The sequence below is a fragment of the Hemicordylus capensis genome, chromosome 12, assembly GCF_027244095.1.
Source record: "Hemicordylus capensis ecotype Gifberg chromosome 12, rHemCap1.1.pri, whole genome shotgun sequence".
Taxonomy (NCBI): domain Eukaryota; kingdom Metazoa; phylum Chordata; class Lepidosauria; order Squamata; family Cordylidae; genus Hemicordylus; species Hemicordylus capensis.
Genome location: NC_069668.1, coordinates 10,954,248 through 10,979,455, shown reverse-complemented (window position 1 = coordinate 10,979,455; position 25,208 = coordinate 10,954,248). Strand labels below are relative to the sequence as shown.

General features: G+C 49.8%; 1 protein-coding gene across 1 annotated transcript in view; it reads left to right on the top strand.

Annotated features, from left to right (window-relative positions):
• The first annotated feature begins 1,475 nt into the window (after positions 1–1,475).
• The window catches only part of FOXN1 (forkhead box N1), a 31,186-nt gene continuing 7,453 nt past the window's right edge, over positions 1,476–25,208 (top strand). Inside the window, exons 1-6 of the mRNA XM_053275321.1 lie at positions 1,476–1,534; positions 1,653–1,740; positions 18,903–18,962; positions 20,245–20,748; positions 21,984–22,088; positions 24,913–25,040. Of these exons, the coding sequence (XP_053131296.1) occupies positions 1,476–1,534; positions 1,653–1,740; positions 18,903–18,962; positions 20,245–20,748; positions 21,984–22,088; positions 24,913–25,040 (944 nt within the window). The remainder of the gene's footprint in view (positions 1,535–1,652; positions 1,741–18,902; positions 18,963–20,244; positions 20,749–21,983; positions 22,089–24,912; positions 25,041–25,208) is intronic.

Below are 25,208 nucleotides of genomic sequence, written 5' to 3'. Positions count from 1 at the left end.
TACAAAAGTTCTGTTCCTCTATCTATCTATCTGCTTATTAATTATTTGTTTACTGCATTTCTAGCCTCCTCTTTCTCCAAGGAGCCCAGAGCGGTGTACATGGTTCTGTCGATCCGCACAACAAACTTGTGAGGTAGGTCAGGCTGAGAGAAAAGTGACTGGCCCAGAGTCCCCCAGTGAGTTTCATGGCCGGGGGGGTGGGATTTGAACTCGGGTTTCCCCGGTACTAGTTGGCCAGCATTCCACACAACCACCATGCGACACAGTTCAATTTTCAGAGTTCCTGGCTCAAAACCTCTGTTTCCTTCCATTGTATTATGCTCAGTGGTACAGATCATGCGTTGCATGTAGAAGGTTCAGTCCCCTGGGTGTATCTCTGCTGAGAAAAACAACTCCCATTTTATACCCTGGAGAACTGTTGTTAACCCTCATTAAACTGAGATTCAAATGATTGTGTGCCCCGTTTGTGTGCCCCGAAATGATTCAGTGCCCCGTTTGTCCAGAAGCTGGTTCTGATTCCTTCTCCATGAATAGGGGCGTGGGAATGTAGGGTTATATACAGAGTCTGACCCTTGGCCCATCTGGCTCAGTATTGTCTACACTGACCGGCAGCAGCTTCTCCAAGGTTTTGTGCAGGAATCTCTCCCAGCCCTACCAGGAGATGCTGCCAGGGACTGAACTTGGGTAGATGCTCTACCTCTGAGCTACAGCCCCATCCTCAAAATGGCGGTCTGCTTTACACAGGAAGCTGCCTCCTACTGAGTCAGACCATTGGTCCATCTAGCTCAGGATTGTCTACACTGACTGGCAGTGGCTCTCCAAAGTTTCAGGCTGGGGCCGTTTCCAGCCCTACCTGGAGATGCTGAGGATTGAACTTGGAACCTTCTGCATGCAAGCAGGAGCTCTACCCCTGAGCTACGACTGCATGTCCTCTGGGGAAAATCTTACAGAGTTCACCTGTAGCCACCATCCATCCACATGCAAACCAAGGCAAAGGGGCGATTCCTGCTTGCTCCCGCAGGACCCTCTGGTTTTTCTCTCACCCCTTGATGGAGTGTTCAGCTCTGCACTCAACACAGCCAGTTTGAGAGGGTGGGGTGGGGTTGGGGGTCGGTGACGGAACAGCTGCTGGCTTATACCGCCAGAGAGTTCATCACCTGTCCAACTTCTTGCCTCCAAAAAAGTCAAAGAGTTTTTTTTTTAAAAAAAGGAAGAAGAACTCTACAGCTTAGTCACCTCTCTCTCTCTCTCTCTCTCTCTCTCTCTCTCTCTCTCTCTCTCTCTCTCTCTCTCTCTCTCTCTTATTAAATGCAGGATTGCCCAAGGCTAAGAGGAGCTGATATCATAATTACTGCCTTGCCTAGCCAGATGCCTTCCCAACCTCACATGATGTTTGGAGAGGTGCCTTCTTTCCAGCCTCTGGGAGCCTCTGCCGTGTGAAGCCTCCATCCACTCATCCCAGCACTCCTCTCCGCATGACCTCACCTACTCTTGGACACCACCAGCACCCGTCCCGCTGTGTTTCGGCAGAGAGGTAAGGAGAACCTTCCCATCCGCTTGACTCTGCTGGTTCTCCCAAGTCGGCTGTGGCAGCCAAAGGGAAGCATAACTTGGCTTGGCTGGTCTATTTAATCTCCTGCCTTCCTCTGGAGGCTGACTCTGGGCGGTGGAGGCCCAGCTCTTGCTTCTGCCAGCGGGGAAGGAGCTCGAACCGTCTCCGAGGGCAAGGCAGGACTCAAGGTAAGCCTTGCAGTGGCTGGAGCTTGGGGCAGGTTAGTTGCGAAGGTCTACATCACAGCAGGGGCGTCATTTGTACTCTTGATTTTTATGACTTATTTTTATTTAATGCATGTCTCTACCGCCTGTAGCAGAAGTCTCAAGGTGGGTCACAGTCAGATAACTCCATGAGCCTCTGGGGCTGGCCGGTCCCATCTGGGGGGGACGAATGCTCACGGGGATTTTTGCCAAGAGATGGGAAACCCGGCAATAGCAGTGCAAGCCTTTCAGCTTTCTCTGTGTTCTCGTGGTTTTACTGTCAGGACCATCGGGGCCTGGGGCCGCCACATCTACGGTTGTGCTTACAAAGTTTTCAAAAGTGTCCGGAACACAAAAACCGACGATATAATTGTATCAGTGTTGTCAGAGGACCGAAAATGGGAATAGGCAGAATGTCCTCCTGAAATTACTCTGCGGAGAGACGACGCCCATTTGTTCATTGTTACCCCAGCTCTGCTACCACAAGTGGTGCAGCAGGGAAATGACTTGCCTAGCAAGCCAGAGGTTGCTGATTCGAATCCCCACTGGTACGTTTCCCAGAATATCGGGCAGCAGCGATATAGGAAAGATGCTGAAAGGCATCATCTCATCCTGCGCGGGAGATGGCAATGGTCCACCCCTCCTGGATTCTACCAAAGACAACCACAGGGCTCTGTGGGCACCACGAGTCGACACCGACTCACCGGCACCACTTTACCCTAACTCTGACCCTGACACTTTCCTCCGTGCGGACCCAGAACCAGATTTTCCACAGTTTTCATTAATTGAGAAAGGAACCTGAGAGTTTGCTGCCGGGAGTTTGCTGAGGAAACTTTGAGGAATATTTTGCTACCGCTTTCAGCCGTGGTGCTGTTAAACTGGCACTACCACCGGGGGAGCGGCGGGATTTTCTGCTGGGAATAGGGTTGCCTGCCAATGTCCAGGACTGGCCTGGACAATCCTGGAATCAGCCATCCTGCCCAAGAAGTAGGGGGAATGTCATCCTGGATACAAAATGTCCAGGAATTTGAATGGGAAGATTCGTTTAGTGCATTTGGCCCATGTTTCTGGTGCGTTTATCCAGGCATTGTAGCTACCCGGTGTCCATGTTTAATTCTCAAATTAATTGAGAATTACATATATTCTCAATTATATAGTAATTACATATATCCCCTATATTCCCCCCCTTTCTCTGGTATCAGTGCTGCCAACTCTGATGGCTCTGATATGGCTCAGCAAACTCCTTCACCTCCTTTCTGGATCATCTCTAGAGCTAGCAAGGATGGTACGGGGCCTCTGGTTTAGCTGTGAGGCTGAATTTCAGTGAAACCTGTCCAGAACTGGTTGCCTTTCTGTTTGGCTATGAACCCAAAGGTCTGTTGAAGGCAGCAAAGGAAGAAAAGGCACAGAAGAAAAGGTTTTCTTCTGTGAAGGCATAGAAAGAACAAGTCTAAAACATTCCATGGTCGTTTTATAAACTTAAAAAACAAGTAAACAATACAGTTTCCTTTCACGGCTCAGCTGCACTTGTGTTACATAGGAACATGGTAACTTAGGAAGCGGCCTTATACTGAGTCAGATATTTGGTCCATCTCCCGAAGTACTGTCTACACTGACTGGCAGCAGCTTTCCAAGGTTTCAGACAGGTTTTTAAAATCTGCACCTCCCGCACCCCAAAAAGTTGTCTCCAATAATTCTCTCCAACAAACGTGGCAACCCTTGTGCAAGGGACAATTCTCAGGAAGATGCAATCCTTTCATTCCCAAGTTTGGTTCCTTTGGACCTGGATGAAGTCTTCTATCTTGGGGAGATAGAGGTTTATAGCCACTTTGGGGACTTTTGTTGAAAAGCAGTATATAAATATTCATCATATTCATATTCGTATATAATCATGGGGAGAGAGAGAGAGAGAGATCTTTCTCCCTCTCTCACAACACTAGAACCAGGGGTCATCCCAGAAACCCGATTGCCAGGAAGTTTCGGACCAACAAACAGAAGGACATTTTCACACCGCACAGAATTAATTTGTGGGATTCTCTGCCACAGGATGTGGGTGACAGCCACCAACTTCGATGGCTTCAAACGGGACTGAGACAAATTCATGGAGGACTGGTCTGTCATTGGCGACTAATCCTGATGTCTATAGGCCACCTCCAGCCTCCGAGGCAAGATGCCTCTGAATCCCAGTTGCAGGGGAGCAACAGCAGGAGAGAGGGCAGGCCTTTATCTCTTGCCTGTGGGCTTCCCAGAGGCATCTGGGAGGCCACTGTGGGAAACAGGAAGGTGGGCTAAAGAAGCTTTGGGCTGGATCCAGCAGGGCTGCTCTTGTTTGCTCATTAAGTTTTGCCTTGTCCTTTCGGTTGATTTCGGTTTCTATACGCCGATCTGGGCTCCGTGCTGAAATGGGACACGGCTGGAAACAGAAACCAACCAAGCAAGGCATGAGAGCATCAGATGGGTTGCACTCCGGACGATCCTTTCGGCTTCATGCTGTCAAATATCGTATGCCGTAGGTGCAGCCTCAGAAACTGGTCGCTACAGGAATGACCAGTGGACTCTGATTGTGTGATGGGGCACGAACAGGGCCTCCAATAAGTTTGCACAGGGAATAAAGAAAGATCCAGCTGGGGTCAGAACTGGGGTGTGTCTGTGTCTGTGTCTGTGTCTGACACTCACAATAGTCCTGTGTAATATTACCAGCTTCCGTACTTTTGATGGGTGGCTTGCTGGCCTGAGATCTCACTTCCAGAATGTGCAGGCGGTCACAGCCTTTGTCACTCTCTGTTCATGTTATCCTTCCCTTCTGCTCTGAACTGGGAAAACTCAGAGGAGCTTACGTGGAAGGAGGCTGCTCTCCGGGGCCTGGGCAGGGATCAGGCCCACACCAGCCTAGCCTCGCCAGGACTAAAGGATCGGGTTCACCCCTGTGAATGCTCCTCTCCCGAGAGATCCCCGTTTGGTCTCAGCACAAGCTGGAGGACGCTCCCCAGCCCTGCTTGCTTGCGGATGCAGCTGGGATTGACCTTCACCCCGAGCACAGAGCATTGGCCCATGTGTGGACTAGAAAAGGGCAGGCTTCCTGCACGTGATCGGATGCACCTTGCTCTCAGCCAGCAGCCTTGCCATGCTGACAGGTGCATGGAGATCAGGGGCCACACCTCGTTTCCATTTGCTCGTCATCCAGTGGGAGGGAGGAGACAGGCTCAGGCAAGGTCAGAACAGGCTGTTTGTGGAGAACTGGTGGGAAGGAACAGACAGGCTGCACCTGAGAACCCCAGAATCCCGACTGGGCACATGAGATTTCTCTGTGGATTAGTCTCTACAGAGGGGGTGCTGGTGCAGAATTTGGGCGCTTCAGCATCACAGGTTTTTAAGAACACAAGAACGTAAAAAATGGCCTTGCTGGATCAGGCCCATCTAGTCCAGCATCCTGTTTCACACAGTGGCCCACCAGATGCCTCTGGGAAGCCCACAGGCAGGAGTTGAGGACACACAGAGGTGCACCGAGGTAATTTTGGAGCCTGGACCTAAAGGCATTTGGTGGCCCCCCTTCTCCAGTAAATTAAGCATCATCATACTCCACCAGGTGACTACACTGCCCGGGACAGACTAAAGCGGATTTGGGATTGGAGGGCAGGGGCTGTGGAGACCCTGGACTTTGGCCCCAAAGTCCAGGGGTAAGAGTGCTTCTGAAGGTACACCCTCTCTCCTGCTGTTGTTCCCCTGCAACTGGTATTCAGAAGCATCTTGCCTCTGAGGCTGGAGGTGGCTGATAGCCCGCTGACTAGTAGCCATTGATAGACCTCTCCTCCATGAATTTAGTTAAACCTTCCTTAAAGCCATCCAAGCTAGTGGCCATCATCACATCCCGTGGCAGAGAATTCCATAGATCAATTATGCGCTGTGTGGGGGAAGTGCTTCCTTTTGTTGGTCCTAAATTTCCTGGCAATCGGTTTCATGGGATGGCTCCTGGTTCTAGTGTTGTGAGAGAGGGAGAAAGATCTCTCTCTCTCTCTCTCTCTCTCTCTCTCTACTCCATGCATTTGCTTTTGTGCTTTTTAAATAAAGCTGCTAGTCCTCACTGATGTCCTCATTCATGGCTAGCAGCAGCTCCGTGACTGCAATTAACTTGCAAAGATCTTGGATCTTTCTTTGGATATTTGGAGATTCTGGTATTCACGCAGGACACCTCCAGGCAGACACAGAGCTCTTAATAAAGCAACACACAAAGTAAATATAAAGATAGCAGATGCGACAACCTGGCCAATTCTACATACTCCAGTATGGAGTGAAACCCAACTGCAGATCCACCAAACCTTGATCAATTATTTCTAACTTGCCACTCATTAGGCAAGATAATAGGCCTGTTTACATGATGATAAATTGGGTAGGGCAAGTAAGCTACTCTAGTCTGGGAGGTGTGCAAGTTTCTCTTGCAAAGAGAAACAGCAAGGCTGGAGAGAGGAAGAAGTGGTCATCTGGGAGAGAGGAACTGAGTTGGTTGCTCTTGTTCTTGTTCTTGTACCCAGCACTTTACCGAAATAGGAGGAATATTGGACTGCAGGGTTCTAGCAAAGGGTTCTAGTTCTCCCCCCCCCCCCGCCAAATTAGCTAAGTAACTGGAGGCTCCAGACAGACAGCCCAGAGCAAATGGGTGTCTCTGGTCTCTGCCTGAGTCACTATTCTGAGCTTGCCTCCTGATCAGAAGATCAACATTGGAAGTTGCCTTATACGGGGTCTGACCACTGTTCATCACAACTGACATGTTTAATATAAAGAAAGATAAGATGCAGTTGTTTCAACAAAGAGGTATAGAAAATTCAATACATCATACCTGGACTTTGGCTCCAAAGTGTGTGTGATATTATATCTCTCCAGCTGGTCTTGTGGTCACGAAAATGAATTTTCCTCTTTGCTGAGCAGGGTCCGCTTTGGTTTGCATTTGGATGGGAGACTACATGTGAGCTCCGTAAGATATTCCCTTTAGGGGAGGGGGCCGCTCTGGGAAGAGCATCTGCTTCTGCATACAGAAGGGCCCAGGTTGTTGGGTTTTGGGGTGTTTTATGGGTTTTACCGTTTAACCAGTTTAAAGGTTTTAAATTTTATTTTTATGGAGTTTTATTGCAATTTAGCGAATAATAATAGAAATAATGGTGAAATGTAGACGAAAAGGTTCACAATCTGACTTGTAAAAACACAGAAAAAACAATAAGCCATACGGTTTACAATTTTACAACTAAAAACAGAGAAAACCATAAACTGCATATTAAAAGGCTAGTAAATGGTGTGAGTTCCACGGTGATGGTTCTCGTCTTCCACCTTGCAAAAGCAAAAAATAAAAATTAACTCAAAGCACAGAGAAGTTGATTTTGGAGATTGTGACAGTGAAATTAGTGGCAGGAATGAAAGAGGAGGCTTGGCTTTGATACACCTTCCCCTGGGTACACCAAGGGCCACATCTTTCCCAGGCCTCTCAAAAGTAATATTGAGTTAGTAATGTGTGAAAAAAGAGCTTCCCAAATTCACAGGGTTATTAGCAGAGCTGATGGGTGGGGAGGAGCTGGACCTTTTCATCCTGTTCCTCTGAAACAGGGTGTGAACTGGGGGCAGGGGGCGGGTGTTTGGGGGCACTCCAGGTAACACTGATGTTATGTTCAACACACCCTGAGAGGAACTCTCAGCCGGAGTAACCCCTGAAATATAGTTAAAGACGCATCGATCAGGATGACAAGGGGAGAGCTGGTCTGGTGGTGGCGAGCATGCATGGCCCCCTTTGCTAAGCAGGGTCTGTCCTGGTTTGCATTTGGATGGGTGACTCTCTAAGGCATTCCCCTTGGGGGATGGGGCCATAACTCAGTAGCAGAGCTCCCGCTGGGCTGCAGAAGGTTCCAGGTTCATTTCCTCTTGCTCCTGCTGACCCCCCACCCCACCCCACCCCACCCCATGGACAGGTAGGGATAAGGTTAGGGTTATTAACGCATGCAAATTTTATGCAGGTCTCTGCCCCCTTTCTCTCCTCTCTTTTGGCGATGCGTACCTAGCCACTAGCGTTCCCTATAACAGGGATTCCCAGATGTTGTTGATGAATGGAGGATGAACTGCCATCATCCCCGGCAGCAATGGCCTTTGGCTGGGGATAGTTAACATTGCAGTCAGCGACATTTGAGAAGGATACCTGTTTCATGGAATATGGCTGGCCGCCCTATTTGGGATGCAGCTGGAAGCAGATCCTTGGATAATCTTCTCCAATCATTCTGCTATGCGAAGCGAAGTTAAGCAGGACTGGTCTGTCCACTAGTCAGACCTAGGAGGTTGCCAAGGGTGCCAGTTCTTGGGGGGGGGGCACATAAACAGTGCCAGATTAAAGCACTGCCAATCATCCTCTCTCTCCCTGAAATACTGCACAGTGGTGTAGGAATGTGGTTTGCAATACTGCCCCCTGATCCCCAAAGGGCCTGTATATTCTGCACCCCAAAAGACACAGACCTCTTTGCTCGTTGCACCTCAGCCCCCAATAAACAGCTAGTCCCATAAGCTTCACCCTCTCTCTCTCTCTCATGAAGCTGAATCGCCTGCCTCAGCATTCATTTCCAAAAAGAAACGGGTTCTCGTTGACCGGTCATCCGCGCAGGCTGGTTATTCAGCCTCGCGAATGGGCAGCCTGTGTGGCTCAGGATAACGCCAGGGTGCTGCATGTCTTGGATGGGAGTGCTCCAAAATCAAACTTGGCCTAGGGCACCAAGAACCCTAGGCCAACCCTGAAGAGAAGAGATCAGATTGGATGAGGTTGGATTGGATCGGATCGGATCAGATGAGAAGCAGGTTGGATCGGATGATTAGCAGATCAGATTGGATCAGATGATAAGCAATGGCAGTGAGGCAGCTATAGCTCTGTCCTTACTCCTTGGCTTTCCCCAGAACATCTCCCTTCCTGGCTTCTCCAGGAATCCCAGCTGGGAGAGCTTCTCACTCTCACATGGCTTCTTTCGCTTTCCTCCGGTAACGGGCTGGGAACTCCTGCCCTTCCAACCCTAGTGGCGGCCAAATCATTAGGCCTGCTGGGGCAGGCCTCAACAACATTCTCTGCCATGGGCAAGTGTAGGAAGAAATAAACACGAGGCAGGAACCAGTTCTCCCAGGAACGCACAGCCGTCACTGAGGGGAATCTCTTCGTACTGTGCTTCCTCCCTGGGCCAGCAACATTCAGAAAGCTATTTTAGGTTGGTGTAACCATCTAGCTCAGGATTGCCTACAATGACTGGCAGCAGCTTTCCAGGGTTTTTCAGGCGGGGGTCTTTCCCAGCCCTACCTGGAGAGGTTGCCAGGGACTGAACCTGGCACCGTATGCATGCAAAGCCGATAGAGCCCCATCCCCAATTAAATATTAGAACAGAGCGAGCTGCCTTTTAAGAAGCCAGAGCCTTGGTCCATCTAGCTCAGCACTGTCGACACTGACCGGCAGCGTCTCCCTAAGGTTTCATGCAGGAGTCTTCCCAAGTCCTACTAGAAGATGCCGCCAGGGCTCAAACGTGGGACCATCTGCAAGCAAAGCAGGTTTTCTTCCAAAAATCCCCAAATCTTAGGAACATAGGAAGCCACCTTATAAGTCAGACCGTTGGTCCATCTTGCTCAGAATTGTCTGCACTGACTGGCAGCAGCTCTCCAAGGTCCTAGGCAGAAGCCTTTCCCGGCCCTACCTGGAAATGCTGCCAGGAATCAGCCAGTGAGAATCAGGCTCATGAGAACACAGGAAGCTGCCTTCTACTGAAGCAGACCATTGGAATGTGACATTCGGTATTGTCTACACTGGCTGGCAGCAGCTCTGCAAGATTCTAGGCAGGGGTCTTTTCCAGCCCTACTTGGAAATGCTGCCAAGGGTTGAATTGGAGACCTTAGCAGACGCTCTGCAATTGAGCTACAGTCTCGTCCCAATGGAAACTGCTGTCTACTGAGTCAGACCTTTGGTCCGTGACGTTAAGTACTGTCTGCATTGGCTGGCAGCATCTCTCCAAGGTTTCAGGCTGGGGGTGGGGTGGGGAGGGGTCTTTCCCAGCTCTGGAGACACTGCCAGGGGTTGAACCAGGGTCTTTCTCTGCATGCCAAGCAGAGGCTCCCGCCCCTGATTTGCACCCAGCAAGCCCACGGCTGCAGGCCCTCAGAAAGAGCTGATGGGCGTGCTGCAAAGAGAACATTTCTGATCATCCCTTTCAAAGAGCAGGTTGTACAGTCCTGAAAATTGCTCTGTGTCAGGAGTGGGGGGCGGAGGGGAGGGACGTTGTTTAAGTTTAAGTCATCAAAAACAAGAGCAAAAAGGCCTTAACTCTGAACGCACACCACGGTCCCTACCCCAGCCTCAAGCAAGTCTCTCGCATGGCTCGCCCAGCCGCTTTTGCTGACTCACCCTTCGAGGCCTCTTCCGGGCTCCATCTTTATACCTTTCCCAGGAGAGGATAAATTTGGAGATAAGAGAGTAGAAAAGCTGTGAGTCATCGCGGCCTCTGGAGCTCCTGTCAGCAGCCCATAGGAACCCAGGAAGCTGCCGTATACTGAGTCTGACCCTTGGTCCATCAAGCTCAGGATTGTCTACCCAGACTGGCAGCGGCTTCTCCAAGGTGGCAGGCAGGAGTCTCTCTCCCAGCCCTATCTAGTTGGAGATGCTGCCAGGGAGGGAACTTGGGGCCTCAGATGCTCTTCCCAGAGTGGCTCCATCCCCTGAGGGGAATATCTTACAGTGCTCACCCATGGAGTCTTCCATCCAAATGCAAACCAGGGTGGTCCCTGCTTAACAAAGGGGACCATCCATGCTTGCTACCACTAACTCTTCTCTAAACAGCAGAGAGTGAGGCACTCCTATAGTTTTGGGAGCAGTAACTAGGGTTGAGCTTCTGCAGAGTTTCGTCTTCCATCTTGTAAGCACCAAGGACAGCAGTGTGTGGAGGGCCTGTTGCTTCCTGGTGCTGCACACCAAAGACCCTTCCCCTTGGCTAAGAGGGGCCCTCTCAAGATGGTAGCTCTGAACCAGGCAGAGAGAAGGGGGACCCCCCCAGCCACTCCATGAGAGAAAAGGGGGGCTGTCTCTTTCCAGATACTCCCCACTCCCACCCCTCGCTGACTCTGGAGATGGTCCAGAAAAGAGGGGAAGGGGTTTACTGACCCATATGCAGAGAGCCAAGCCAGCCAATGAGCAGCACCGGTGCCAGAGAAAGAATGTGGGGCTTTTAAACCAGGACACCAGGTACTTACAATGCCTGGAGAGAAGAGCCCCGGAAATGGAGAAAACCTGTATTCCTTTAAAACATCGATCTGCCGCTCCATAAATGGATTCATGGTGGCTTCCAAGGACATGCATTCAAGAACAAACTACACAACCACAGTAAAACACAAGACTAAAGCGACCTTCCTGCTCAAATTCCCGGAGATTTCATATCCAAGACAACAACAAGCAATATGTATATACTGCTTTTCTACAAAAGTGTCCAAAGCAGTTTACATAGAGAAATCATACATACATACATACTATTTAAAGTTAATTGCCACATTTAAAAGGTGCCTCTTTATCCAGTTAGCAACACTTTTCCTACATCCTGGAGAGAACATCCAGTTCCTGGACTGTCCAGACCAGTCCTGGACATGTTGCTATTCTAGTCTGGGATGCTCATAACAAGCAGGCTGATAATATATGTTCCCAACCACTCTTTGGTAGGCAGAGTTGTCTTGGAAGTCCAGAGTATTTATCATGGACAGCTTATCCTCTTTGCATCAATTATCTACAGCCCACATCATGATCCGTGTTAATTAGAAGTCCCATAACCTTACAAATTCTCTCTGTGGTGCCAGGGACAAGAGAAAGGTCATGAATGGGAGGAAACTGGGAACCTAGATGCTCTTTCCAGAGCGGCTCCATCTCCTACGGGGAATCTCTTCCAGTGCTCACACTTCTAGTCTCCCATTCATATGCAACCAGGGCAGACCCTGCTTAGCTATGGGGACAAGTCATGCTTGCTCCCACAAGACCAGCTCTCCTCTCCTAATCTTGGAGAGCTGTTGCCATGGGCGGGTGGGCATGCAGATCAAGATGAAAAGGGGTAAAAGAACAGCACCCAAAGCTGTTCCATTTCTTTATTCAAGCGGTGCCTGGCATGTTTCTAGCTTAAAAGAGCTCTTCCTCAGAGCTCCCTGCATACGGTGATCACTTTTTTCTGAGGTTCACATCCCAAATCAGCAGAAATATCTGTCTCCCGGCTGATATTTCTTCAGCAGAGGGCTGCAGAACGTCAGTCTTGAAGTTGTGTTTGGACTACAACTCCCATCATCCCCAGCCCCCATGGCAAATAATGAGGGGCGGTGGGAGCTGAGGTCCAGCATCTGCGGGAGTGGAGGCAAGTTGTATGGTTCTGATTCGGCACCTTTAGGAGTTGTCCCCCTCTCTCATCTTGGCTTTTTGAGGCTTTGTCATTTCCCTCAGGAGAAGAGAGCTGGACTTGTGGTCGCAAGAATAACTTGCCCCCTTAGCTAAGCAGGGTCCGCCCAGGTTGCATATGAATGGGAGACTAGGAGCGTGAGCACTGGAAGAGATTCCCCCACTCAGGGGATGGAGCCACTCTGGGAAGAGCATCTGAGGTTCCAAGTGCCCTCTCTGGAGGCATCTCCAAGATAAGGCTGAGAGAGACTCCTGCCTGCAACCTGGGAGAAGCCGCTGCCAGTCTGGGTAGAGAATCCTGAGCGAGATGGACCAAGGGTCTGACTCAGTATGTGGCAGCTTCCTATGTTCCACGAACCTTCTGCATGCAAAACAGATGCTTTACTGCTGAACTACCGCCTCCTCCGCAGAATGTATTGTAAGAATAATCTCGGGGTTCCACATTTTTAAAAAAATGCTTGATGCAGTTGAAATTTCGGGAGGGGGAAGTGCCTGCAAACAGGCACTTTCCTCCTGGAAACAGCAGTGCTGAAATGCCTGTAATGTGGTGTCTTGGTCTCTTGGGGCCATTGCAGGCACATGCTTGCAAGATGTGTACAGAGAGCAGGGATGCTGGGTTGATCTGGATTGGCGGGGGTCCCTGCCCAAGAGAGAGGGGCTGCCCTTTCCCCCGTCCTCCTGTGTCTGCTGTGCCAGGCCTGTGGCCTGGTGAGCTCAGCTTGGGTGCATGCCATGTTCCTCCTTTTATGAGGAAGGTGTGTGGGGTGACCCACCCTAATGGTTTCTGTTCCTGGCTGTGGCAGCTTGTTTTATGTTGGGTGTGGTGCGCTCAGTTACACCTTCAGTGCCTTCTCCTTGCGGCCCCACCTATGGCCACTCCCACCCTCCCACTGGGAATCGCCCACAATAAGCTTTGTAATTACCTTTATTTGATCTGCGGGATGGATTTGGGAATTTTACGTGGAGGGCAAGGAGGTGAGGCTGCAGAACGCCGGGCAGGCTGATTCAGGGGGTGGAGGAGGGAAGAAGTGACTGCTGAATCGACTACAGGACAGGCCGAGCCTCCACGCTTGATGTGCAGAAGCTGCCTCCAAGGGAAAGGTGCCATAGAACATGTGCAGAATGCCTCCCCCCTTTTCCTGGGGTGGGGTGGGGTGGAGAGCTGGTTTTGCAGTAGTGAGCGGAGATGGTCCCTGTAAGATATTCCCCGTAGGAGATGGAGCCCGTCGCTCAGTGGTACAGCTTTTGCCTGCGTGAGGAGGAAGGTCAGAGGGTTAATCCCTGGCAGCATCTCCAGGAAAGGCGGGGAGAAACCCGTGCCTAAGACCTCGGAGAGACGCTGCCAGTCAGAGTACACGATGCTGAACTAGATGGACCAAGAGCCTGACTCAGTATACGGCAGCTTTCTATTTAACCGCTAAGGAAGACTCGTAGCTCAGTGGTAGAGAATCTGCTTTGCTTGCACAAGGCCCCAGGTTCACTCTCTGGCAGCAGTTCCAGGTAGGGCTGGGCGAAACTCCTGCCTGGAAACTTGGAGAGCCGCTGCCAGTCAGTGTAGACAATGCCAAGCTAGAAGGAGCAAGGGTCTGACTCGGAAGGTGGCAGCTTCCTTTCTTAGGAGTCATAGTTTGGTGCTTGATTCAGCTCACGTCAAGGTGGGGATCTCAGATTCATCGCAGGCATTGCACGGTCTTTGGTCCGGGGCCACACAGTCGCGCTAATGGCGGCAATCCACATTAAACCTTGATTCAAACAATTGTGTGAACCAGGCCATAGTTGTAGATTGCTGCCTGTGCATGGGGCAGTAATCCAATGCGGTCAAGCCTACATCTAAGCTCATTCATTACTACTACTACTACAAATAAATTTCCAACAAAAGTTCCCAAAGCGGTTCAGATAGATAGATAGATAGAAATGGCTCCCTGTTAAAGTTGCCATGCCCCACGGAATTCCGGGTTCCCCCCGGATTTTAAGCATCTCACCCAGATTGCTTAGCCCACCCAGATTTGCCGGGATTTCAGCTTTAATTTTTTTTTAAAGCTAAACTCCAGGAATTATGGAGCAAAATGTGCAGTCCCTCTTCTGCTCAAAAATTATTTTCAAGCCAATTTACATAATATGCAAATTGGGCACCCGGATTTGGAAAGCCATACTATGGTGGCAACCCTACACCCTGTCATAGAACATAGGAAGCTGCCATATACTGAGTCAGACCATTGGTCTATCTAGCTCAGTATTGTCTTCACAGACTGGCAGCCCCCAAGGGCTCACAATCTAACAAAGAAACATAGCCAGCGTGGTGTAGTGGTTAGAGTGCTGGTCTAGGACCGCGGAGACTCGAGTTCAAATCCCCATTCAGCCATGAGACTTGCTGGGTGACTCTGGGCCAGTCACTTCTCTCTCAGCCTAGCCTACTTCACAGGGTTGTTGTGAGGAGAAACTTAAGTATGTAGTACACCGCTCTGGGCTCCTTGGAGGAAGAGCGGGATATAAATGTAAATAAAATAAGCTAGATAGACCCCAGCAACAGACACTGGAGGGATGCTGTGCTGGGGACAGATACGGCCAGTTGCTCTCCCCCTGCAAAATAAAGAGAATCACCACTTTGAAAAGGTGCCTCTTCTTAGCTCAGCTAGCAAGGCAAAGTCCCTATGAGCCTTCAGCTGTCGTAGTCTCAAACTCCGGCTCTGTCATTGACCGAGAAGCGTCTGAGAGAATCAAAGAAGGCCAGGTGGGGTCGTAGAGAGGATTTAGTGCTTTGGGGAAGGGGGTGGAGAAGGGAGAAGCAGATCACAGAAGCCGGTGTCAAACTGGTATCACGTCGTTCCTCGAGGCAAGCCGCGTGGAGCATGAATTACGGATTGGGGATGATCCAAACACGCCTCCCTCCAGTGAAAGTTGATCTCCGCCTGCAGGGATGCAGAAGGCCTTGGCAGCACCTGACATCCGGTGGAGTGTGTCACCAGCAGATCACCCTCTCAACGCTGGTCAGGAGAACAAACCCCAGGCTTGTCTCGGCCCTGGCGAGGCGCCCGGCGGTGGCGTTCATGCAAAACTAATAGATAGTCCGCTGGTTTCGAACCCGCAGCTGGGGTTACAATAGCTTGTCTTCTCTCTCTCTCTCTTTTTAAAAAAGGGTCATTATCTTACGGAACTTTGGGTTGCCATGCATCGCCTGCAAAAAGCAAATAACATTGTGTTTTTGGAGAAATTGGTCCAGCCACACCTCGGAGATATCGGCTTGCCGCTTAATAGATAATTGTCTGCCGAGAGAAGTGAGCTCAGCCTTTTACTGTCATCCATCCCTCTCCTGTTCTCTCTTTCCTGCTGCCAGTTCGAGGCACCGAGCCTTTTCCTCTCAGATGAAGCAACAGCTTCAAACCATGATCCACTTCCATGACCGAAAATACACCACATGCCAAAACGATTTGCACGCCCACATCTTCAAAGCAGTCAGGGCTGGCTGTCTTTGTAATCTGCGACTGAGGTTGGACACAACACGGTCAGAGCATTTCCAGACAGCCGGCTTTACCACGGGTTTACTGCAAGTTCGAATTTGCCCTCCCAAAACCGATACAAAAAGTGGATTTTAAAAAAACCTCTGGATATAAATCGGGTTGCACTCTAACGAGCAGTGTAAAACCTGAATAGTGTGTGAAGTGCTCCCTGATAGCTCGTGGGGACTTCGGAGTAAATCTGGCTGAGATGTGAACATGCACCATCCATTCCAGAGGAGAAGCGAGCTAAAAGCCCTGTCTGGAAATGCTCACAATGGTCACATTGTGATGTGTGTGTATGTGTGTGTAGATGCCATGCACAACTGGATGTCAACACAGGACTGGTTGTTCAGATCTCGGTTTAATGTGGGTTACCGGCATTAGTGTGATTGTGTGAGCCTACGCCAAGATGGTTTCAGATTCACACAATCATGCAGATGTTGATAACCCACATTAAACCTAGATTTGGTATGAACCAGGCCACAAAAAAGTAGAACCCAGATGGTAAGGGACAAACTGGAATGAAAAAATAACAGTCCTATGTGCAAGGGAAGAGCAGAAAGTTTCAAGTTCCCTCCCTGACTTCTCGAAGATAGGGCTGAGAGAGACTCCTGCCTGCAACCTTGAAGAAGCCGCTGCCAGTCTGTGAAGACAATACTGAGCTAGATAGACCAAGGGTCTGACTCAGTATGTGTCAGCTTCCTATATTCCTATATTCCAGGGCTCCCAATTAAAATGTAGACAAGCATTTCCTACAGGAGCCAGAGAACACAGGGAGCTGCCTTTTACTGAGTGAGACCCTTTGTCCATTTAGTTCAGAATTATCTTCACTGACTGGCAGGGACTCTCCAGTGTTTCAAGCAGGAATCTCTCCCTACCTGGAGATGCGGCCAGGAATTGATCCTGGGATCTTCTGCATGCAAGAAGATGGTCTACCAGTGAGTTACACTTCCACCTTCAATATGGTGGTTTACTTTACATCTGTTACATAGGAAGTTGCCTTATACTGAGTCAGGCCCTTGGTCCATCTCGTTCAGTATTGTCTAAACCAGGGATTCTCAACGTTGGGTCCCCAGAGGTTATTGGACTTCAGCTCCCATAAGCCCCAGCCCCAGTGGCCTTTGGTTGGGGATTATGGGAGTTGAAGTCCAATAACATCTGGGGACCCAACATTGAGAATCCCTGTTTAGACTCTAAACTGACCGGCAGCACCTCTCCAAAGTTTCAGGCAAGACACTTTCCCAGGCCTACCTGGAGATGCTGCCAGGGCTTTAAACTGGCATCTGCTGAGATGCCCAAAGTGATGACCAGAGCTGCACACAATGGCCCATTTATTTTTTTAAAGGCTTTAGTGGTGAGATTTTGGTTCCTGCTCTGAAAATATTGATGAAATCATGATCAAGAGGACCCCATTTGCACCCTAGATTTCACTTGGGGTTCTTCTTACGGCAAGCAATGGAACCAAGCCAGATCCTCCAAATGTTAGCACGAACCACCTGCAAACACCTTTTACTTGGAATGCACACACCTAAGTACCTGGGGGGTTTCACACTCAGGTTCCATTTTTCAGTACATTTGTCTTCCCTTGGGCTGTGAACATTTCAGCAGCCCCATTTGTCATAAAGCATATATTCCCCTCGCTTTGAACTACAAAAGAAACTTTCCGCGTTTTTACAATGCATCTTTGTTGAATCAAAATCTGCTCAACAGCAGGGGTTGCCACATCTGTCGGGGAGAATTTCTGGATGAGCAATCGTCCCAGGAAAGTCAAGAGAACGAGGCCTGAAGATCGTTAATAAGCGGAAAGGGAAAGGGGGAAAGTCCTAATCAAAACGCCAGCAGACAGTTTGTTCGTGATCAGTTTTGAGCCAGCCACGGACAAACCATCATGGCACCATCATGGACAAACGGTCCGCTTATATTTTTGATGTCCTCTAAAGATTACTCCATGGGGAGATTACAACTGTTTGCTCATCGTAACCCTGACCCTAAGCCTGTGTTCTGTGCAAAAATGACTGCAATTTGACCCGAATCTTTGGGGGTAGGGATAAAGAAGGGGAGAGCAAGTTGTAAGCACAACAACACTATCACCTCTTTTCCACCTTTAGAGGGGTAAGGTAAAGTGTGCCGTGGAGTCAGTGTCGACTCCTGGAGACCACAGAGCCCTGTGGTTTTTCTTTGGTAGAATACAGGAGGGGTTTGGTTTCCCACCATTGCCTCCTCCCTCACAGGATGAGAGGATGCCTTTCAGCATCTTCCTATTGCTGCTGCCCGATATTGCTGTTTCCCATAGTCTGGGAAATATACCAGCGGGGATTCGAACTGGCAACCTCTGGCAAATCATTTCCCGCTTCGCCATTAGGTGGCTTAGGTATTGCCAATTTTCTCTATGAGCATCTGTCCCTGGCATGGTATTGGTGGCCAAAATTTGTGGGCTTCGCTCATGGACTATTTACTTTGTTTCCTGCATGTTGGATACTTGACATTTTAATGTGTGTGTTTTTTAACCCAGCAACTCTTTTGCCTTGGTTAATTTGGTGAGATTTGACTTTAACCATGTTCTGAGGTTGTACATGATTCTTTTAAGAGATATGATTGTATACTTAGGATATAATATTGCCCTTGCTTGGGGTGTTTCGTCCATTGTAATGGGCTACCCTTACATTACTGTTGGTTCGGATTTAAATCGGTTCCACGGTGTGGGGAAAGAGGCACTGAATCTATCCCTCCCTGATATACGGATACGACAAATATTTATATACTGCTTTTCAACACAAGTTCCCAAAGCAGTTCCCAGAGATATAAATAAATAAATTTCAAAAAAACCACAAAATGGCTCCCCATCCCCAAAGGGCTCACAATCTAAAAAAGAAACAGAAGATAGACCCCAGCAACAGACACTGGAGGGATGCTGTGCTGGGGACAGATAGGGCCAGTTGCTCTCCCCCTGCCCAATAATCGCCACATTAAAAAGGTGCCTCTTTGCCCAGTTAGCAGGGGTTATGATATGAGTCTCCCAGAGCTGTGGATTGGGGCCCAGGTGTATGCCAGAGCAGGGGATCATGAAACTCAGAAGCTATGCTCTGCAAGAGGCATCTTTTCAAATGAGACTAATGTCTTTTGGGGATGATGTTGTTGTCCCTTGAAACAGGATTCCCGGTTGGCTTTGGTGATGGTTTCATTGCTCCGCGATCAATCTAATACTGTTTTCTTCTTTGGACCCTCTGGAGTGCGACCAGCACGGCAACCGAATGCAGACACATGAGAACTCCAGCTCTCCCGTCCAGCAAGTAAGAGAGTCATTTAACTCCTTATATTTCTCATATTTCCCACTGAGTGCAAGGGAGCTGGGGGTGGAGAGGCAGTCACGGTCGTGAGCATGAATTGTGCGGTTGCTAAACAAGATTCACCTTGGTTTGCAGTTGGAGGGGTGCCTACATGTGAGTGCAGCACAATATTCCCCTTAGGGGATGGAGCAGAGCATCTGCAGGAGGTCCCAGGTTCAATCCCGGGCAGCATCTCCTGGCAGGGCTGAGAAGGACTCCTGCCTGAAACCTTGGAGAGCTGCTGCCAGTCAGTGCTGACAATACAAATTAGATAGATAGGTAGATAGAGAAACAGATAGAATAATGAGCTAGATGGAACAAGAGTGTGACTCAGTAGTTGGTTAAGAACTTAAGAACAGCCCTGCTGGATCAGGCCCATCTAGTCCAGCATCCTGTTTCACCAAATGCCGCTGGAAGCCACAGGCAAGAGTTGAAAGGAGCAGGCCCTCTCTCCTGCTGTTACTCCCCTGCAACTGGTACTCAGAGGCATCCTGCCTTTGAGGCTGGAGGTGGCCTCTAGCCCCCCAACTAGTAGCCGTTGATATACCTCTCCTCCATGAAGTTATCCAAACCCCTCTTCAAGCCATCCAGGTCGTTGGCTGTCACCACACCTTGTGGCAGCGAATTCCACAGGTTGGTGGTGCGTTGTGTGGAAAAGTACCTCCGTTTGCTGGTTGTTGTGCTGTTGAGTTGGTGTCGACACCTGGTGAGCACAGAGCCCCGTGGTTGTCTTTGGTAGAATGCAGGAGGGGTTGACCATTGCCATCTCCCGCACAGTCTGAGATGATGCCTTTCAGCATCTTCCTAGATCGCTGCTGCCCAATAGAGGTGTTTCCCACAGTCTGGGAAACATACCAGCAGGGATTCGAACTGGCAACTTCTGGCTTGCTAGACAAGTCATTTCCCCACTGCTCCAATATTTATATTGTTTTCGGCATGAAACTGTAACTTAGTGATAGAGCATCTGCTTAGCATGCAGAAGGTCCCAGGTCTCCTTCCTGGTAGCATCTCCAAGGTCGGGCTGAGAGAGAGACTCCTGCCTGCAACCTTGGAGAAGCCGCTGCCAGTCTGGGTTGACCACACTGAGCTAGCTGGACCAAGGGTCTGAATCAGTCAGCGGCAGCATCCTATATCCTCATGAGCCACTTTGCTTAGATGGTTCAGCCAAGTGAACAGAGCTGACCCTTAGGGAAGTCCCATGTTTTCCAGACAACCGCGTCCCTCATTATTTCATTCCGTATTGCAGAAGACTCCGGGTTTCTGTTGCCAACCCTATGATGGCTCTGACAGGACAGAAAGGACCAATTCCGAATCCTCCCAGAGTCCCAGCCCCTCTTCCCCATCCCCTGATCAAATCTATGGGAGGTTTTGCGCCAGCCAGGCCATCCATACTGAAGAGGACGCATTCAAGGCTTCTTCCGCTGCCGAGAAATTCAGACGCTACAGCTACGAGGAAAGCGCAGCCGGGACCTGCGGCCGGTTCCTTAAGAACAGCAGCCGGAATCCCTTCCACCCGTACAAGAGGCAGTTCACAGAGGAGGCCTGCCAGGAGGCCCGACAGGCCCTCGGCGTGGAGGGGCACCCGTTCAAACCAGCAAGCATGGATGGTTACGAGGAGATGGCCGGGCCCACCGTGACGCCGGATGAAGAGATGTATGCCGCACACTGTCCGAATCTCACCTCGGAGCTGGCTTGGTGCAATGGTCTCCAGTACAACCATCCCGGGCAGGAACAGCACTCTCAAATGATGGTGAGTGGGTTGAGTCTGTTTCAGTATGAGTGGAGATCTGTTCTTGTGATAAAGGTAAAGTGGTGCCGTTGAGTTGGTGTCGAGTCGGGGCCAACTCCTGGGGACCACAGAGCCCTGTGGTTGTCTTTGGTAGAATACAGGAGGGGTTGACTGTTGCCTCCTCCTGCACAGGATGAAATGATGCCTTTCAGCATCTTCCTAGATTGCTGCTGCCCAATATAGGTGTTTCCCATAGTCTGGGAAACAGACCGGCGGGGATTTGAACCGGCAACCTCAGGCTTGCTAGTCGAGTCATTTCTCCACTGCATCATTATGTGTCTACTACTACCACTGGTCTTGTGGCAGCAAGCATGAATTGTCCCCTTAGCTAAGCAGGGTCCGCCCTGGTTGCATATGAAAAGGAGGCTAGAACTGTGAGCACTGTAAGAGATTCCCCTTAGGGGATGGCGCCGCTTTGGGAAGAGCATCTAGGTTCCAAGTTGGAAGAATCTTCAAGAGAGGGCTGAGAGGGATTCCTGCCTGCAACCTTGGAGAAACCGCTGCCAGTCTGTGTAGACAATACTGAGCTAGGCGGACCTATGGTATGACTCAGTATATGGCAGCTTCCTACGTTCCTATGTTCCTATGTAATGAGAGACTATTAAGCATTGTAAGATATTTCCCCTTAGGAGATGGGGCCGCTCAGGAAAGTGCACCTGCCTGCTTGCATGCAAAAGGTCCCAAGTTCCCTCTCTGGCATCTCCAAGATAGGGCTGGGAGAGACTCCTGCCTGAAAACTCACATGGGTTATCCCCCGCTGAGCAAAGATGCACTTTTTAAAAGTGGTGATTCTCTTTATTGAGCAGGGGGAGAGCAACTGGCCCTATCCATCCCCAGCACAGTATCCCTCCAGTGCCTGTTGCTGGGGTCTCTCTTCTGTTTCTTTTTCAGATTGTGAGCCCTTTGGGGACTGGGAGCCATTTTATTTATTTATATCTATGCAAACCGCTTTGGGAACGTGCACTGAAAGGCGGTATTTCAATATTTGCCATATTCATATTCGTAGCAGCCACCGGAAATGCATTGAAACGGTCTTTGTGCAAAGCCCCGTGTCTGCACACAAGTATTCCCGCACCGCAGCATGTACGTTCCGTTTCGAGCCTCAGCGTGCAGGAAAGCAAGCAGTTGGAAGAGGGCTTGTTTTCTGTAAAAATCTGGCCTCCACGGGATAATATTCCTCTCTTCTCACCCCGCAGGACACAGATGTCAAGCTAAAGACGACGCTGGATGGGCATCCCAGTTTCTACTGCTACCAGTCTCAAGTGCCACAAATGTATTGTTCCTCGCACCCCTTCCATCAGGTACGCACAAGGGGCCCTCCAAGCTGACCTTTCCCCCCTAGCAAACCAGTTGCGAAATCAGGGGTAGGCAGCCTCAGCACCGAACTACAGCTTCCCAACACCCCCAGCCACAATTTATTATACCCAGGGATTCTGGGAGTTGTAGTTCATTGACACCTGGGGAACCCACCCCTTGCTAAATCATTGCCTACCCTGTGCGAAATCGTTAAGTGGAAGATGTTGCCAGTCTGAAATCAAATCATCCCAAATGCCTATCGAGTCCAGCTCTCATCCAGCATTCCAGAAGCTCCCCCAAGCATGGGAGACGGTATTGTTTTCCTGGATTTGGTCCTAAGCACATAAGAAGAGCCTTGCTGGATTAGGCCCAAGGTCTCCCTAGTCCAGCACTCTGTTTCCCACAGTCACCCTCCAGGAGGACTACAATTCCCAACCTTGGGTCCCCAGTTGGACTATTGCTCCCAACATAGACTCTACATACATCTGATACTGGGTGCCAAGAACAAATAAAAAGTCAGGGCCGTTATGTTCAGGCCCTGCTTGTAAGTTTCACAGAAGCACCTGTCTGGAGATGATGAGAACAGGATGTTGGATGAGAACAGAAGAATAGCCCTGCTGGATCAGGCCCCAGGCTTTTCTAGACCATCTTCCTGTTTCCCATGGTGACTCACCAGATGCCTCAAGGGAGCCCACAACCAGGAGATGAAAGCGTGCCCTCTCTCCTGCTATTGCTCCCCTGCAACTGGAATTTAGAAGCATCCTGCCTTTGAACCTGAACCCGTAGCCTATAACCAAACCATCAGGACTAGTAGCCATTTATTGCCTCCATGAATCTGTCTGAGCCCCACTTCAAGCCGTCCAAGCTGGTGGCCATCGTCACCGCATCCTGTGGTGGAGGATTCCGCAGATTAATGATGGGCCATGTGGGGAAAGTGCTCCCTTTTGTCGGTCCTCAATTCCCTGGCAATCCATTTCCTGGGATGGCCCCTGATTCAAGTGTTGTGAGAGAGGGACGAGAACGCCTCTCTCTCCGCACCATGCAGAATGTGATTAAACCTCTAGCAGCCGCAGTCATCTCTCCCCACCCGCCTTGCCAGCCTGGAACTCGCAAAAGCATGCCACACTGCTCAGACCATTCCCCGTCCCCGTGTGCCTAAAATAAATAAGCACCCTGAAACCAATAAAACCAAAATAGCCTTTCAAACGCCCAGTGCTTCCCCCTTATGATGACACCACATTCAGCCCCAACTTCCAAAGCGACACTGAAACCAATAAAAACCAAAATTACTGCCCTACACCAGCTGCCTGGCCCGGTAACCACAGGGAGGCAGGGCTTCCAGAAGGCAGCCTGAAGTTAAGCCATCAAAGCCAGGCATAAAGGCCTAGGAGGCCGCCTAGGACGTCAGTTCATGGTGGGCGCATCAACAGCGCCAGGATATAGCATGGCCAGTTTCTCTCTCTCTCTCCTTCTTGTATTGCACAATGGTGGGAGGAGGGAAGGTGCCAACCTGCCCCCCAAAGGATCTGCACAGTCTTCACCCCCCAAATATGCAGCCTTCTTTTCTATTTGTACCTCCACCTCCCCAAGAAACGGCCAGTCTCATCAGATGCACTCCGGAAGCGGAATTGCCAGCCTAGATTATGAGCCCTTGGGGGACAGGGAGCCATTTCATTCATTCATTCATTCATTCATTCATTCATTATTATTGTTGTTGTTGTTCTTTACACAGTCAGACAGGTGTTATTGACTGGTTTGTTTATCCAGACATTGAGTCCTTCCCAAGGACCTAGGATGGCTGAATTTTATTGTCAATGTTGTTGCTGTTGTTATAGATATCGTAGCAGAATATAGCAAGTCTCATGGCTGAATGGGGATCTGAACTCAGGTCTCCCCAGTCCTAGTCCAGCACTCTAGCCACTACACCACGCTGGCTCTTTTATTGATTCATTTTATTCATTCATTTTATTCAACTGTTTGTTTGTTTAATATCTATGTCAACCACTTTGGGAACTGTTTGTTGCAAAGCGGTATATAAATATTTGTCGTCTTGATCTTTGTCTAACCTCAGCATTTGTTGCCAAAAAGAAATGGTCTCGGGCTGGATTTCCAAGCTGACAGCACCATCTTTTCCTCTTTGCAGAGTTGGAGTTTTGCCCCCATAACAGACTGGGAACTCTCTCCCACTGGATTCTCAAAGCGGCACGGGCTGGCCATTTGACCTCGTGAAAGAACAGCCTGTGCAGCTCTGGTTGAAGCCAGAGCTCAGCATTTATTGGCCGGGGGCCGGCGGGGGTGGGGGGCATCAAAGTCAAACCCCTAGGGCAGGCTTACTCAATTTAGGCCCTGCCAGCTGTTTTTGGACCACAGCTTCCATAATCCCCAACCACCGTGGCCACAATCCCCAGCCACAGAGGCTAACAGCCAGGGATTATGGGAGTCATAGGCCAAGATCTGCAGGAGGGCCGAAGTTGAGCAGCACCACCCCAGGGTCAACCCTGCAGTCAGAGCATCCTTCTGATCCCATTCACCACAAGAGCCCATTGAGGCCAGCATCCTGTTTCCCACAGTGGCCTAGGAAGCCCACAGGCAAGAAGTGATGGATCAGTGGTCCAACTCAGTAAACAGTAGTCAGCTTCCTAGGTTATCACGAGTGCGCCTTGATATGTTGCATGGATCTAGTTCCTCATTATTATTCACCTGTGATCATACTGGGAGAAAAGAACGAGTCAAAAAATGTTTGCTGCTGGAATATCAGGGATTTTGGAGTGGCTGCCTACATCTGCCTCCAGCCTCACCCAATTTGCATCTCTTCTGTTGTGATCCTAGTATTCTTCAGAAAGCAGCTACCCGGTCACGTACATCTCTGCAGCCCCCTATCCCTACCAAAGAATCGCTCCACAGAACACTCAGGAACAGCACCAACCTCTCTTCCCTAAGCCTATCTACTCGTACAGGTAAGTAACCCCTTTGCCTAATTACTTTTATTATTATTATATTTTTAAAGTCAAAAAGTCACTGCCAATTTGCAATTTAAAAAATCATGCCTCCATCTGGCAACGCGCAAAATGTTCTCAACCTAGATTCAAGCCCTGCCAGCCCAAGGCAGGGTTTAACCATCAGTC